Source organism: Copadichromis virginalis, linkage group LG9 (assembly GCF_057382275.1).
Source record: "Copadichromis virginalis isolate Kocher_CV1m ecotype Utaka linkage group LG9, C_Virginalis_male_GT1.1, whole genome shotgun sequence".
Classification (NCBI taxonomy): Eukaryota; Metazoa; Chordata; class Actinopteri; order Cichliformes; family Cichlidae; genus Copadichromis; species Copadichromis virginalis.
This window is the reverse complement of record NC_140626.1, coordinates 33,054,007-33,071,809: the sequence shown is the minus strand read 5'-3', so window position 1 is coordinate 33,071,809 and position 17,803 is coordinate 33,054,007. Positions and strand designations below refer to the sequence as shown.

Here is a 17,803-nt window from a genome sequence, read left to right as displayed (position 1 = left end):
ACGCGCACGCGCGCACACACACACACACACACTTTTTAAAATTGCAAAAACGAGCTATTGGAATAATAAATAAAGTTTGATTTAAGGAGTCCACCAACCAGTTTTTGTAGGATCATCTATGTTAAAATTCATGGACATTATACATTCTAAAACTTTAGAAATAATGTATCTAGTGATGAAAAAGAATGTTCCAATTTGTATTTTAAGTATGTTTAAACTAAGAGATGGAAAATATGATTTGAGGGGGTCTTATAAGTTTGAAATACCTAAAGTGAGAACCAATGTTACGTATAGATGTGTGTCAGTTTTGGGAGTGAAATTGAATACTTGAATGGACATTTCAGTTACTGTATGATTGACTACTTTTATGTAAAACGATAATCTGTGTTCTCCAATAGTTGATTCTGTTCATCTGGACATAATGTTTCTCCCAAGAAACGTTTCATCACTCATCCAAATGACTTCTTCAGTCTCAGCTGACTGCAGGTTTCCCCAATCTTATAAACATACATTTGCATAATGACTGAAAACAGCCCACTGAGGAACAAATGGGCTGGGAGGTCAGTTCCTTAATCTTAATTATGCAAAGTCTCATGACCATTGATCAACAACCACTGATCAAAGACCACTGATCAATGGCCATGAGTACCATTCACAGAGAGTTGGGGAATGGCTGCAATCACAGCATTGTAAGATGGTGACAGATGTACCCTTAGGCCCCCTCTTTGATTCAGAGATGGTCTTTCCCTTTTCACGTAAATGGCCTCCTTGACTCCACCCTCAAACCAGCGTTCCTCCCTGTCCAAGATGTGTACATCCTCATCCTTGAAAGAGTGTCCACTGGCCTGTAGGTGTAAATAGACCAGAGGTTGTTTGGTTTCCCCGATGTATAAATCCTGGCAGTCCTCCTGGCACTTAACAGCGTACACTATGTTACTCTGTTTGTGTCGGGGGACCCGATCCTTGGAGCGGACCAATTTTTTGTGCAGCGTGTTTTGGGGTTTAAAAGCCACAGAGACCCGGTGTTTAGAAAAATTGTGTCTCAACTGCTCCGATACTCCTGACACATATGGGATCACTACAGGTTTTCGCTTAGGCAGCGGTTGTCCTTCTCTCCTGGATCAGCTGGAGCTTTCTTTAGGTGCTTTTCCAGCTTTGACAAAAGTCCAGCTGGGATAAACACATTTACTCAATGCATTCTTTGGTACATCTTTCGCCATCTTGCAATGCTGTGATTGCAGCCATTCCCCAACTCTCTGTGAATGGTACTCATGGCCATTGATCAGTGGTCTTTGATCAGCGGGTTTTGGTCAGTGGTTGTTGATCAATGGTGATGAGAATTTGCATAATTAAGATTAAGGAACTGACCTCCCAGCCCATTGTTCCTTCAGTGGGCTGGTTTCAGTCATTATGCAAATGTGCTGTTTATAAGATTGGGGAAACCTGCAGTCAGCTGAGACTGAAGACGTCACTCGGAAGAGTGACGAAACGTTTGTCCCACAAAACGCTACGTCCAGATGGACAGAATCAACTTTTTGGAGATTTACCTTCCTGGATGATTGAGAATGCATCAAGACAATAACCTGTGTTGTTGTTGACCAAAATAAATTTCACTTCACTTTTGAAAATTAAACTACATTGATTTAATACTTCAAAATAACTGCAACTGTAAAAATATAAATACATACCTCACAGTAACTGCACTTGTAGAGTCTCTTTCTGGTGTGAATTTTTTGGTGTTTTTTCAGCGAACGTGGCTCTTTAAAAGCCTTCTCACACAGGTCACATTTGTAAGGTCTCTCCTCAGTGTGGGTAAACATGTGGCTCTCTAAATCTTTTGAGTTCACAAAGACTTTTCCACACTGATCACAGCAGTAAACATCATTTTTGGTGTGAATGCGCCGGTGAACATTTCGGTGCCCTGACTGGGTGAAGGTTTTTCCACAAATGTCACAACCGTATGGCTTGATTCCAGAGTGAACAACTTGATGAATTCGTAAGTACCTACTGTGAGCAAAGGCTTTACCACAGTGATCACAGCTGTACGCTTTAACTCCACTGTGGATGACTTGGTGTGATTTTAAGCTTCCATCCTGGGTAAAAGACTTTCCACACAATTCACAGCTGTAAGGTTTAACTCCACTGTGGATGACTTGGTGTGTTTTTAGGCGTTCAGCCCGGGTAAAAGATTTTCCACACAACTCACAGTTGTGTTTTTTCTCTCTCTTTCTTCTGTGAGGTTTGTCGGCCTCCTGAGAGCGCTGACTTCTGGCTCCATGTTGGTCCTGCAGTGACAGAGATACAAACAGAAGCAGTGTGTGAAATACAGTCGTGGAACAAACTGAAACTCCATTCAGGGTTTATATGACGTTTTCAGTGTCAAATTCAAGCACTTTAAGCACTTTCAAGGTCCCTTTTCAAGCTTTTCCAGCACCCCCTACCCCCCCCCCCCAAAAAAAAAAGAATGCGAATTTTAATTCTCATCACCTCAGTAAGACCATGTGGGAATATAAAAAAAAAAATCATCCTAGGTGAACTTAAACACCTTTGTAACCCCTTTGTTAAGACATAGAAAAACGCACCACACAAAAATACTGCAAAAGGAACGGTCGCCTTATATACATAGTGTATAAACTCAAAATGCACATTTCACTTACAACTAAAGATGTGAAAATGTGAATAAACCAACTTGTTAGAGATATTCTTCTGTTGAAAAAACAGAAAAAATAAAAGAAAGAAATAAGTCTTATCAGTGGATAATGATGCTTCTTTCCTGTGTGACAAAAAAAAAAAAAAAAAAAAAAAATAGGAGACAGATGTTTGTTTCTCGCCCTATGACAGCTGGGATAGGCTCCAGCGCCCCCCGCGACCCTGAAAAAGTATAAGCGGAAGCGAATGGATGGAGAGATGTGGTTTTTTTTTAAGTTTATTTCCAATAAAACAGTTTTATTGCTAGCTACATTGCTGTCTGTATTATTGCTAAAGTCCTAAATGATCACCTTTAAAGCGTTTGTGCTAATAACATCATGTACAGTCACACAGGCATGGAGAACAGCACTGACTGGGAGAGGCGTTAAATAGATCACATAGTTCAATTCAACATATTCAACAAGACTTGAAGAATGCACAAGCATTTACTTAAAATCTTTTTAATTTATCATCTGTGATGTTATTATGTACAAGTCCAATGTATTTTGTTCATGTCCCCAAATAAACAGGCAGCCTTAAAGTATGAAATATTCATATACAAGTTACTTTAAAAAAAGTCATTAATTACTAATTACTTAGTCAATATTGTATTTAAAATACTTATCTAATTACTGTGTCAGAAAAGTAACTTAATTGCTAAATAAATAATTTAACTAAATACTTCTTAAAATCCCTATAAACCTTGAGTGGGCAAACAATAGAAATTAAACTCTTTAAACAATAAATAAAGTTTTTTAAAGACGGAGACTGTACAGTACGCAGAGGTAGCATCTCTTCCACAATGTAGCCTGCAATCATCTTTTTAAGCTCACCTTCAGACGCTTTCTGTGCTGCTGAAGTAAAATCAGGTTTTGCCTGCTTAGCAGGAGTTGCCGCGGTGTTATCCGTGGATGATGAACAAGAATCACCCAGAAGTGTTCGTCTATGCTCTCGTGTCAGGCGCTTCAGTAGATTACTCGTGCTATTAACAGCAGCCGATAGTTTTTTCTCCCCAGGACATAGCTTACATTTCACTGTAATGTTCTGGTCTGCTTGTTTCAGAAAAGTGAAGAGACGGGAATATGTCCATTTCATAAAACAGCCACTCGCTTCAGCCGAGTCCGACATCTTCCGCTTTAGAATACGACTATGCAGCAAACTGGCGCGAAATGACGTGCAGCTGCACTACAGCGATTGAGTTTACTTCTACGTTTAGAAAACAAATTACTGAAATTAAATAATGATATTCAGCGAGTTTAATTATTTTACAATGTAACGAAAGTACATTTAACAGTAATTAGTTACTCTACTTTTTCAGTGGAAAAGTAATTTAATTACAGTAACGCATTACTTAGTAACGCATTACACCCAACACTGATAATTGACACACAAAAGAAAACAACGACTACACTACACACTAACTACACAAGATGACACACTAACTTGAGACTCCAAATACGGTAAAACGTCACAAATCTCTCACGTATCAAAACTCTCTCTCTCATTCACTGGTCATTCCTAAAACTTCCCCCTCTTCCCAAACAACCAGATGCCACATGTTGCCATATAATTTTTTGATTGGTTGAAATGGTATATTTTCCCACCAATAGGGAAGGAGTGCTTTTCCTTTTTTCAATCACAAGCAAAGCGTGTTTGCTAGTAGTGATGGGATTTCCGGCTCGGCTCACTAAAAAGAGACGGCTCTTTCGGCTCCCAACCTGCTCTTCAGGTTGTTTGATGGTTTAATTAATTTATTATTAACAAAAATATAAAATTGTGCAAAAAAAGAAAAAAAAAAAAGAATTACTACAGTGGTTTTATTTATATATGTGGTGGCCCCTAGAGACAAGGCACGTACAAACTCCAACACATTTCTAGCGTTAGTAGTAGTAGTACATCCAGAACATCCAGACTGGCCAACAGCCTGTATCCACAGGCTGTGAGGCTCCTGAACTCTCTGCCCCCCTCTCACGGACAATAACCATATCCAACTTCTTAATAGCAATGAACTGGTCTGCATTGGTGCATCATATCTTTATTCTCTTCCCCCTCCTGCCCCCCCCCCCCTCTTTCTTAAATAGATAACTATCATATCTGATATCATATCTCACAGTACAATAATATTGAATGGGTTGCATTGTTGTATTTTGTCATGTTTCTCAGGTCTTTGTCTGAATTTCTACGAACATTATTGCTAAGGATTGTCTTATTGCATTGGAGTCACACTGGGTTAAATATGTACACTTGGGTTTTAAGGGGTATTTATTATTTTCTTCTTTTTTTTTTTGGGTTGTATGGAAGCCCCAAACGCAATTTCATTGTTCTTGACAATGACAATAAATAAATAAATACTAAATATTAATAGCGTTAACTGACCTTCCAAAACAGAGCTACCTAGATCACTTAAATTACACAATTGAAAGCATATGTGTATCGTGTGTGTATTTATACACAAACGCTCATATATATTCAAATAAAAAAAAAAAAAAAAAAAAGTTCATTTACCTGTTTACCACACACCAAATCCCTTCCCTATGAATTCAAACAAGGATGGAAAAGATAAAGCTGCTGTTAACATCCAGCTGTGCACACAGTTTCAATAACAGTGTAACTGAGATATTTTTCCTCACCTTTTGAGTTGAAGTCATTGTTTCCTCTGAAGTGGCTGAGCTGAGTCCAAATGGCTGAAACACACAAACAATGTATATATTTTTTTATTTATATATATATTTTTGTCAGGGATAAAATACATGTATATTCTTTCTATACATCTCTCACGCACACATACAGTTTGTAAAATCCTTGTCTGGATTCTAAAAATAACGTCTCTGTTAGGTTTTGTATTGTTAATTGTCATTTATGCTTAGAAACATCTACTTATATATGCTTAGAGTTTTATAATTAGTTGTAGATTGGTAGAGGCTTGATCCTTGATAGTCTGCAAACTTTGTGTGCATTAGAGAGCACGAGAGAGGTCGTACCTTGTCTTATTGTTTTATGGTAGGATTAACGTAGCTACGTCTGTTCTAGTCTAAGTGCTTTTTGTTTAGATGAACTGCTGGACTTCCTCACCGTGTTATCTAGGGTGAACCATCTAGGGTGAGGGGGAGGCTACCCTCTTCCTGACACACACACACACACACACACACACACACACACACACACACACACACACACACACACACACACACACACACACACACACACACACACACCTCTTTGTATGTAGACGTCATATGTTAATGAGGTCTCCCTCATGCATGAGTAACAAGAAGAACTTTGCCTATTTGTGTCTTGCTTGCTGTGTAATTATATTGCCTTCAACGTTCCAGCGAATAGGTTCAAGCTACAAACCTATCAGTCTCTGTGAAGGTTCTCAGGCATCCAGATTGTGGTAATTTAAGGAGCTTACACTATGCCAGCCAAAAGACTCGATTTTGCCACATTTCCACAATTGCTGCCCATAGTGGAGCTCATCACAGCCAGGGAAACCACCATAAAGATTAATAAATTACCACAACCTAAATCAGAACAAATCAGGACCAAAGTCTCAGCCACTGCAGTGCAAAAGTTCCTACATCAAACCTTATAATACAAGAAGAGAAAGCAGTCACATCCCTGAGAAAAAGACAACTGTTGTTCGTAACACATTGGATTATCAAACAAAAATTACTACTCTCCTCAGTGGCAACAACAACAAAAAAAGTTTAGTTCCCTATGATTTCAAACATGGTGATAGAGATGGTTCTCACAAGCTAATCTGACTGTATAATGAAGAGACAAAAAATGATCCCTGTTGTCAAATTCAAATTCAAATTTTTATTTGTCACGTACACAGTCATACACAGTACGATATGTAGTGAAATGCTTGGACAACTGCTCGTGACCTAAAGAGAACAAAAAAGGAAAAGGCTATGAATAAGATAGGAAATAAATATGAAAAATTAAAAAGGGTAAATTTAACTAGGAAGGAATAAAATATAAATTAAGGTTAAAAATGAAATAACTGTACAACACAAATTAGAATGAAGGGTAAATTTAACTGGGAAGAATAAGATAAAGATAAATATATAAATTAAAGTTGAAAATAAAATAACTGTACAACAAAATACACAATATAGAACTATATAAGAATGTATGAAGAAATCTAAATATAAATAAATATATACACAATAACAGCAGCTGTACAAGTATTAACTGGAAATGAAGAATATAGTGACCAGTGTTGTGCAAAAACAAAGTCCAGAAAGTCCAGTGTGTGTGTAAGAACTGTATGTGTGGGTCAGTACTGTGTGGTGGTGTGATTGAGAGACCGTATCGCCTGCGGGAAGAAGCTCCTCCTCAGTCTCTCTGTGTTGGTCTTCAGGGAGCGGAATCGCTTTCCTGACCTCAGAGAGAACAGTCTGTTGTTGGGATGGCTGAGGTCCTTCACCATCTTCCTGGCCTTGGTCCAGCACCGCCTCCTGTAGATTGAGTGCAGGTCAGGGAGCTCGGAGCGGATGGTGCGCTCAGCTGACCGCACAACCCTCTGTAGAGCTCGTCTGTCCTGCATGGTGCTGTTCCCGAACCAGGTTAAGATGTTTCCCGCCAGGATGCTCTCTATGGTGCACGAGTAAAAGTTCCTGAGCACCTTGGAGGGCAGTTGGAAGTCTCTCAAGCGTCTGAGGTGGTAGAGACGCTGACGGGCCTTTTTCACCACGGTGTTGATGTGACAGGACCATGACAGGTCCTGCGTGATGTGAACTCCGAGGTATTTGAAGCTGTCCACTCTCTCCACTGGGCACTCGTTGATGACAGGGGTCTGGTAGTTCCTCTCCTGCTTAGTGCTGAAGTCCACTATCAGCTCCTTTGTCTTACTGACGTTTAGAAGGAGGTTGTTCCTCTGGCACCAGTTCTCCAGATTCCTAATCTCCTTCACGTAGGCCGTCTCGTTGTTATCAGAGATCAGGCCCACCACGACGGTGTCGTCAGCAAACTTGATGATGGTGGTGGAGCTGGTAGTGGCCACACAGTCATATGTGTACAAAGAGTACAGCAGGGGGCTCAGAACACACCCCTGGGGGGCTCCAGTGCTGAGAGTGGTGGAGGCTGAGACATGTCCGCCCATCCTTACTGCCTGTGGTCTGCCAGTTAGGAAGTTGGTCTTCCTTTCACCCTCTACGCTGCAGACCTCTCCATCAACTCCCCATGCTGCCACCTACAGGTGAGGACTGTGATGAGCCCTCACTTGTATAAGTACCTGGGTGTTCACTTGAATAAACTGGACTGGAGCCACAACACTGCGGCTGAGGTCATTTGGAGTCCAGGGAGCGCTTCTAAAGACCTTGTATGACTCTGTGGTGGCATCTGTCATTTTTACAGTGAGGTATGTTGGAGCAGCAGTTTATCGACAGATGAGAGGAAGAGGTTGGATAAACTCATCAGGAAGGCCAGCTCTGTTCTGGGATGCACTCTGGACCCAGTGCAGGTGGTGGGAGACAGAAGGACTCTGGCCAAAATAACATCTCTGATGGACAGAGTCTCCCAGCCCATGCATGTAGATGTTGCTGCAGAGCTGCTTCAGTGCCAGACTGCTGCATCCTCGATGCATGAAGGAGTGTTTCTGCAGGTCCTTCCTCCCTGCAGTGTCAGACTGTACAATCAACACTGCTCCCAACAAACAGATGTTTACATCAGCGCTGTAACCGCACTATTTTATCAATCGATTCAAACTACAACCCGGGTTTGCCTCTTATCTGTATTTAATTTTAGTAACTGTACAGTACTCTGTTTTTGGTAACTATTGTCCTTGAAGTAAATTTGTTAAAAAATTGTGTATGTTTCTGTTCTGTGTCCTGTTTGTTTGTATATGCGTTTTTCTTCCTACTGTTACAACCAAATTTCCCCTTGTAGGACAATTAAAGGATTATTCCATTCTATTCTAACAATGACTGGTTTTGGTCTTTACATTCCACATCGCTGGCATTGCATCTTTCAACATGTTTCCGGGTGGCAGTAATGAACTGAACAACATTTGAATCTGCTCCAGTTGCTATATGATAGTCAGTAGATCTGCTACAAACTGGAGATCATATGCAAGTTTTGCAAATTAAATCATGAATATTCCTAACTTAGCATTAAAAAGAAAGTTTTCTAACTCTCCTCCACACTCAAAAACAGATGACAAACCAACTGACACACCTGTGTCACTCACTTTCTTAAATCCACCCACTCTCACAGGGTCGACTCAATCACACTGGGTCTATTTATTACTAATCACAGTGTAACTAATCACTGTAAATTCACAGTAAATGCCATCTCCTTACAAATATTTATTAAACTGTATATAACTACCAACTCTCTTTGTGAATATAATTTGGCATTTCTTACTGATGTAAATAAATACATAATGATTTCATTCAGTTTAAAGGTTTATTTGCAAGACGCAAAAAGAGAAAAAATTGAAAGTTACAAATGTATTGTGTATGAAACAAATTCAAACGTCGGGGAAGATGTGTGTAACAGGTTACTCTGGCTGTAGACTATGGCACTTGGCCACAGGTGGCGCTAGTTGACTCGACACCATTTGAGTGCACTAGTGATGGGAATTCCGACTCTTTTTAGAGAACCGGGTCTTTCAGCTCGACTCACTACAAAGATCCAGCTCTTTTGGCTCCCAACCAGCTCTTCATGTTGTTTTGTTGCTTTAATTAAATTATTATTAACAACAATATAAAATAATGCACAAAATGAATTACTAATTTAAAAAAAAAAAAAAAGTAGTTTTACATATATGTTTATTAGGGCTGCCACAAACGATTATTCTGATAGTCGACTAGTCACCGATTATTTTTGCGATTAGTTGACTAATCAGATCATCATCCATTGGACGTAAAACGTACAGCTTATTGCACCAGCAGCATCTGCTCTTATATAACTATCATTAGCTTACAGCTTTAAGTGTTTCAGGTCTGTGCTAACTAAAAATAAAGACAAGATGATAGTTTACTGAATTTAAATGAAATTTCCAGATTGTTTCAGTGGAGTTTAATAAACTCGGCTGTCTGGTCCTTGCCATCTAAAATATAATAGGACACTGGAGTATATTGAGTTGTCTGGTTGATGTTTATTCAGCTGTGTAAAAACTATAACTTTAATCTCAGCCAAACCGATTTACTCAGGAACAAATAAAATACTGAAAAAAGCCAAACAATAACATGTTTAAGTTATCTAAGTGACTTATATATCATGTTTAACCTGAGTAACGAAAGACGGCGGTGGGTTTGAAAACGATTTGCCGGGAGTCCGGTGTTCTCACGGCTCTAGTGAGCCTTGAACCCGGGCTAGGTATTGACCTGTTGTGTAACAGACGTCTCCAAAAACGTCGGGACGCTTTTGAAAATATGTGGTGTCTTGATAAACTGAGCAGATATTTGAGGTTTACACAGCTACATTCTCGCATGAAAATATGTTAAACGTTTATTTTGTGACCCAGAAAGTATAATAAGAGTAATATTAAAACTAAGTAGTTGCCGCTATTGTGGGAAACTGAGCAAGACCGTGCTATGAATTCTGGGACACAGCTTCTTCTTCTTCGGGGTTTAACGACAGCTGGCATCCTTGTACATGCAGTGCTGCCATCTTCTGTTTCAGTCCGTTATTACACTTAAATCCTACTACTTATTCCTGCGTCTTTTGGGCTCTTACAAAGTTTCAAACGTCACGTCGACTATTAAGTCAGTCGTCAACGATTTTGATAGTCGACGTAATCGTGACTAGTCGACTAATCATGGCAGCCCTACTGATAGATATATATATATGTATGTATGTATGTATGTATGTATGTATGTATGTATGTATGTATGTGTGTGTGTGTGTGTGTGTGTGTTAGAGACAACGCATGTACAAACTCCAAAACACATTTGCAGCGTTAACTGAACTTCCAAAACAGAGCTACCTAGATCACTTTACACAATTGAAAGCATATGTGTATTATTTGTGTATTTATACACAAGCACTCACATATATTCAAATAATTAAAAATAAAATGTTCATTTGTGGGTTTTGATAATCGATTAAAATCGATTCTAGCTTGGATAACGTGATATCGATTCATTAAAATCCTGAATCGATTTTTTAATATAAATTTATTTTGCCCTCAGGTGAAACCTCACAAAATTTCAACAACCACCAAACAGCTAAAACAGGAAATGACAGCAGGTACACGGATTCTGCACAAAGACGTAAACACAAAGCGCGGACCGGTGGATCAGAATCAGTGAGATGTCGCCTTTCTCACCTGACGGCACGGACACGGTCGGGGCTGAAAGCCGACAGCTCGCTGATTCTAATGTTTTGGCGGGTCCGCGCTTTGTGTTCACGCCCTTTTTGCGCTGATTCTAAAGCTGCAGGTTTTATCTCTCACCAAACAATACTGACCGAACCAGCAGCAAAGGAGGTCCAAACTACGCTTCCCATAAACTTCGCCATGGATTCCCTCTTAGTTTTGCCGTTTTGCTTCCACCATGATAAAAATCACACTTCATGCACAGCTCTCTCTCTCTCTCTGTACTTCATTCCTTTCTAAAAATCTGTTTTCTGCATTATTGGCTTGCTTGTTACGCACAAGTCTACCGTTGTTTACAGCGCTGTCGGCCGCTGTTTTTTTTTTTCCTTTTACTTACTTTCGAGCTTAGCGGTGTCTCTAATAAAACCGCTGTAAGGTCAGAGGTAATGTTCATGTGTTGATTAATGGTTTTCTTTTGTTTTTGACGTACTGCAGAATATTTTTATAAAATCCCAGGCCAGGAAAATCACCTTCATGTTTTTCTGTGTTTTATCTTCAGCTACTTTGACATAAAGGCCTCTGTTGTGACGCTCACACCTTTGATAAAGTTTTGCGAGTGTCAGCTTCCTTTTTATAGATACAAAAATATGTAAATGTACTGATCTGAATTAGAATATTTCTGACTGAAGCAAAATTTCCCAGATTCAAATAGAATCGAATCGTGGATCAAATCGATTCGGGACCTTGTGAATCGGAATCGAATCTAGAAATCAGTGATGATACCCAGCCCTAATTAAACCTAATTTAAAATATGAAAACAAAAAGAAGATGCACATTCTCTGTCATATGGACCTGCATGAATAAACTTTCTGAATCCTTTATCATCCGCAACTGAAAATAGTTGTGTATGATTACTATACCTTTCTAATGTGACGTTGTTGTCCCTGGCTCTCTTTCTCTCTTTCCCTCCAGCTCTGTTCCTGTGCTACTGCCTAACTACCGCCCTCCCCCCTCCTCCCAGTGCAAAGCACAGGCTCGTGTGCAGAGTGAAGCGGAAAAAAAGTGTGTGAGAGAGGGTGAGAGAAAAAAAAAGAAGAAAAAAAATCAACAACAACACGGCTCCCAATAAGGAGTCGGCTCGCATCGTTCACTTTAAAGGTCCGACTCTAAGAGCCGTTTCGTTCGCGACCGACACATCACTAGAGTGCACATATAGTAAACTGCACGCTTTAGTTGTGAAGCGAAAACACTGAAATCTGAGTAATAAATGGTACAAGAGTAGCGATAACGAAGACAAGATTCTCCATATCGTTTACTGTTGGTGTACCGTGAAGAGCATCATTGTGGTGACGTTTATTGTTTGCCGTTTTCGCGATCGCCTCGTGAGAATATCACAAGGTAAACGCGACATTTTAAAACACTTTGTGGTTCAACAGCAAGTAGACTAACGGATTGTGTTTGAGAGAACCTCAAAAATGTCACAGATAAAATATTTGGTGTTTTTGCTGGTTTTTCATCAGCGGCTCCTCAAAAGCATGTTTACCATACAGCTGTTCGACTTACGCCAGTTAATCTGGAACACCGGTTAGCTACGGTTAGCTTTTAGCCCAACATCGATCTCGGCTCGCTTGTCGCGCATCCACCTCGCGCACACAGTTTTCGACGGGCCGACGCTGAGACGCGGCGTCCTATCCCGTCTATTTGGAGCTCACAAAATGCCGCAGCAGCGCAGCATGTCTCCATCTAGCTGCGCTTGCTGGCGTTTTACTAAATCCAAACGTTTTGGTCGGCTATAGACGGTTTTTCTGTAGTTTCGACGGACTTTACAATTTTACATTAAACCAGAACTTAAATAGAAAAAGACGAAATAGCACCATGGTTTGGACCCTGCGACCCACCGCGCCGCTATCCAAAAAAACCAAAAAACACTGCAATACACTCTCTCACTCTCAACGTGTTCACAGACACCGAGGAGAGCAGCAGAAGACCTCATTCAGGAGCTAAACTCAACATGAACTGAACTCACAGTAAAGTTAGCTCGGTGCTTACCTTTAGATGAGCCCACAAACCGAGAGAAACTCCGCGATGAAGCTGCAACTCTTTCCAAACACAGGAAACAGATCAGGGAGCAGAGACCCACGTGGTTCACGCTGATCTCAGCTACGATCCAGGAGACAAGGGTGGGCAGATCGATGCAGTTATCGATCAGGACGTTGGTAGTGGTTTATGATCGATACTTTAGTTTTTTTCTTTCCTCTAAGGTCACTACTTCACTCCCGCTTCATGAAAAAGCAGCTCTCTCTGCTCGACTACTCTGCTACTTTGCTCCGCCCCCTTCTTCCTGCTCTGCTTTAAATCGTTGCTGTGCGGTAACGTGACTTGGAAACTACATTTGGGCTACAGAGATGGAGGAGAATCGTGTGGAGATACTTTACTGCTGTAAATGCAAACGACAATCCAGTCAGAGGTCACTGACACTGACAGAGTCCTCTCAGAGAGTGAAAGAATATTCAGGTCGCTCATTTAGTGCTAAAAGTAAAGTTTCAGTTATGTCTCATGTTGGACCTTCATGGGCTGATTACCTATAAACTAAAAGCTAACATTAAAAGTAATGTCAGCTTTCGTGTCAATGTATAATTATTGTATTGGAATTTAATTAAAAATTTTCGGAATTCAAACTTTAATTGTTTTTATGTCCGAATAATGTAAACACTTTTTGTGTTTCTTGTAAAAATCATTCTTATTGATGTAGCACATTTAAAACAACAGAAGTTGATCCAAAGTGTTTTTCAGACAAACACATTTACATTCCACATCTCCAAAGATCACAGTTTCAAAATGTGAAAAACTGTGAAAGCTGCATTGGTTGTTTTAATCAACACAACTGTACAAAAGGCCCCATAGTTATGGTTTTATTCTGTTCAGTTGTTAGTTCACCTGTAGTTTTTAGAGTGGCCAGTAGAGGTCACCCCACCGCTTTGTATGAGAGACTATGTCCAGGGAGAAACGTGGGCAAAGCACCTGAGCTTTTCTACTCCAGATTACCGGCAGAGAATTGGTTATTCCGTGAGAAGTGTGCGTTAATGAGCAACGTAAGTTGGTGATGTGTGAGGATGTGATAATAAGATGTGTTTGGGACTGTAACCAAGGTTAGGGGGGAAATGACTATGTTTCTGTCTGTGCCGCTAGCGGGTGCTAAGCTAAGCTAAGCTAACTTTCCTGCCGTGTGGTTGGGTATAGCTGTGTACCTGGTTAGCTCTCTCAGGGGGTCTATGTGTGAGTCGTGGGTAATATATGGCCTATGGTATTAAAGGGGATGTTAGTTTATTTCCCGCCTGTGTTTATGTTGATGTACTCTGGAGATATTGTTGTGAACACTTTAGTAATGTAGTATTTTCTTTCTGTTCCGTTCAGAGACCACACACACACACACACACCCATGCCCACGCACCTAAACCTGTATGCAATACCTGCTCCTCTGACAATCCCTGTTACCTTCAACTGTGTGAACTCAATACAAGTCTGCACTATCCTCGGTGTCTTCATTGTCTCCCTTCTGAACATTCATCCGGGCCTTGAGCAGTGTTCTGGCCGACACTCCGGGGAGTGGTAGCTGCAAACCTGAACTAGCACCTTACAGTCCTTCCAGTACAAGCTATCTACCCAACATTAATGGTCCTTCGAGCCGGATGTAAGCTGCTTCTACCCTAACAAGATGGATGATATTCAGAACTTCTCAGCTCTTGGTGCGCGCCCACGGCGTAATGTACGTCCCCTCCGCTATGAAGCTTATGAGACTGACTTCCCCGGGCTTGGTGCAGGTTACCAGGAGGAAAGTGGGACAGAAGGCGACAACCGTTCTTCCCACCATCCTCCGTCTGATCCCTCTGATGACGGCTCACACGGCCATGTCACACCATTGAGAGCAGAGTTAGAAGATATACAGCGTGAAAGGTTCCTGTTCCAGCAGTCGCATGACGAGATGAGAGCCGGGCTGGCTAATTTCCAGGCCCTTCATGCTAGTTTGCTGCAGTTGCTGGACCGTGCAGAGAGTCTGCAGCTCAGTCCACCGCCCAGAGCCCCTGCTGTTCATCTCCAGCCACCCCCTGCTGAAGAGGAAGAGGACTGGCCTCCACCACCTCCTCCTGTTGTGTTCAAGGAGGAGTCTGTCTCCAGCCAGGGTCCAGTTGCGGACCGCATCGATACGATGCTGAAAGAGCTCCAGGATCTGAAGAGGGAGTCTATGGCTGCACAGGAGAGTCAGATCATCCCCCCACATGAATCTAGGCCAGGGTTCACTTCTCCTCAGCCAAGGATCACCTACCCTCCAGCGCCGCCTCCGAGAGCACACCCCCCTCCATTGCAACCACTGCCAACTCCACCCCCGTCCTCATCTACTCCTTTCTTGACCTACAGGGGGCCTCGTCCAAGCATTCCCAAGCTCTCACGCCGTGATCCTGGGGAATTTGCTCGTCTAAAGATGGCGCTAGAGAACTTATTGCCCCCGGAGAGTTCAGAGCTCTTCAGGTACCAAGTCTTGTTAGATCACCTACACCTGGAGGAAGCAAAGTTGATAGCGGACGCTTACCTCCATTCTGCCACGCCCTTCAGTGACACTATGAACGCTCTTAACGACAGGCTTGGGCAGCCCCACCAGCTTGACCTGAGAAGGATTGCTGCTGTCATGGACTCACCTGACATCCGCCGAGGGGATGCAGCCGCATTTGCGCGATTCTCTCTCCACATCCAGTCGCTCGTGGGCATGCTGAAGACTTTAGGCCCTGATGGGGAGGTCGAACTCCAGTGTGGCTCCCATGTGGCTCGACTCCTTAGTAAGCTTCCTTCAGAGCAAAGAGCTGATTTCCGTCGGTGCATGTACAACCATTCTGGTCAGGCTTACACCCTGGACGACCTAGCTACCTGGTTAAAGTACGAATCCTGGTGTCAGGACTATGACGGCCTGCCCACTCCAGCGATCACCAGAGAGAAGCCTGATGTCAGACCAAGCAGACGCTCTGTTGCGGTTCTTCACAGTGGAGAGAGCTCACCCAGGTCACTAGGTACCACTCCAAACAAAGCTAGGCAGCAACCCTACTGCGCCTTTTGCGATAACCATGCCCATCACCTGAGTCAGTGTCAGGAGGTCATCAAGCTGAGTCGCGAACAACTCACAGACTGGATAAAGACTAACAAGAGGTGCTGGCGTTGCGCACGCTCCCATCAGGCAGCACAGTGTACCCTCAAGAAACCCTGCAGCCTGTGTCAGGGTCGTCATCTGCAGGTCCTTCACGACGTGAATTCGAAGTCCTTGAAGCCACATGGCCCAGTGTCTGCTCCCCCACGAGAAGGTGAGAATCCTACGGGCGTCCTGTACGTCGATCGTCCTACAGAGAGCGGCCAAGTCCTGTTAAAGGTTGTCCCAGTCATCCTTCACCATAATGGCAAGACTTTGAGCACTCACGCAGTTTTGGATGATGGGTCAGAGAGGACTATGCTGCTACCCACCGCTGCCCAGAAGCTTGACCTTCAAGGCATCCCAGAGACACTTCCATTGCGCACTATCAGGCAAGATGTGCAAACTCTCCAAGGATCATGTGTCTCATTCGAGATCTCCCCTGGTGGCAAACCTAAGCTGAAGTACAAAGTCCGCAACGCCTTCACCACCACCCGTATCGACCTAGCCGAGCACAGCTACCCAGTGGAGTCCTTGCAGCGGAAGTACAGACACCTCCGAGGCCTGCCTCTCCAGTCCTTCAAGAGGGTCAAACCTCTCCTTCTTATTGGCAGTGACCACCCACAGCTCATCACTCCAACTGAAGCTGTCCGTCTTGGTCCACCGGGTGGTCCTGCTGCTATGCGCACCAGGTTAGGGTGGACACTACAGGGTCCCTCCAGCCTTATAGGTTCCTCTTCGCTGCCACAACAGTGCCTCTTCACGACTGCCCTTCCTCCCCAGGTGAGTGAGCTACTCAAACATGTAGAGAAGTTATGGCAGGTAGATGTTGTCCCGGTGCCAGAAGGCAAGGTGGTTACCCGTTCAAGAGAAGATAACTATGCAGTTAGCCTGCTAGAGCAGAAGACAGTTCGTGTAGATGTCGAGGGCATCCAACGCTATGCCACCCCCCTCCTTCGCCGCGAGAACATGCCACACCTTAAAGCTAGCCCTAACGCTGTTGTTCCCAGTTTGAGAAGTGTGGAGAGAAGGCTCCAGAAAGATCCAGAACGAGCTAAGATCTACCGGGCGGAGATAGAGAAGTTGGTCCAGGCCGGTTCGGTGGTTAAGGTGTCCCCCTCTGAGGTTGCTCAAGCAGATGAGTCATGGTATATCCCTCACCACCTTGTTAGCCACAATGGCAAAGATCGCCTTGTGTTTAACTGTTCGTTCCAGTTCCAAGGCCAAGCCCTCAACGAACATCTTCTACCTGGGCCCACCCTGAGCGCATCGCTCCTTGGTGTCCTCCTTCGCTTTCGAGAGCATGCCGTAGCCATCAGTGGTGACATTAAAGGTATGTTCCACCAGATTCGCCTTCTTCCCGAAGATCGTTCCCTCCTGCGGTTTGTGTGGCGGGATCTGCACCCCGAGGAACCGGTGGCCGTTTATGAATGGCAGGTCCTCCCCTTCGGTACAACCTGCAGCCCATGCTGTGCAACCTTCGCTCTGCAGCGCCACGCCAGGGACCACACGGAAGGAGATGATCCGCTACGTCACTCTGTGGGACAGTGCTTCTATGTTGATAACCTTCTCCAGAGCGTGCCGACCCCTGAAGAAGCCCGGGACCTAGTGGACAGGCTAAGAGCCCTCCTGTCTTCTGCTGGATTTGTCCTTTGCCAGTGGGCCAGTAATGAACC

At 43.0% G+C, this 17,803-nt stretch overlaps 1 protein-coding gene across 1 annotated transcript in view; it reads right to left on the bottom strand.

The window, feature by feature from the left end:
- Nucleotides 1-13,263, bottom strand: part of LOC146702324 (uncharacterized) — a 30,942-nt gene extending 17,679 nt beyond the window's left edge. The window contains exons 1-4 of the mRNA XM_085468781.1: nucleotides 13,004-13,263; nucleotides 5,319-5,372; nucleotides 5,194-5,220; nucleotides 1,689-2,285 (exon numbers count right to left, since the gene is read on the bottom strand). Of these exons, the coding sequence (XP_085324907.1) occupies nucleotides 1,689-2,285; nucleotides 5,194-5,220; nucleotides 5,319-5,336 (642 nt within the window). The 5' untranslated portion in view covers nucleotides 5,337-5,372; nucleotides 13,004-13,263. The remainder of the gene's footprint in view (nucleotides 1-1,688; nucleotides 2,286-5,193; nucleotides 5,221-5,318; nucleotides 5,373-13,003) is intronic.
- Between the last annotated feature and the right edge of the window lie 4,540 nt (nucleotides 13,264-17,803).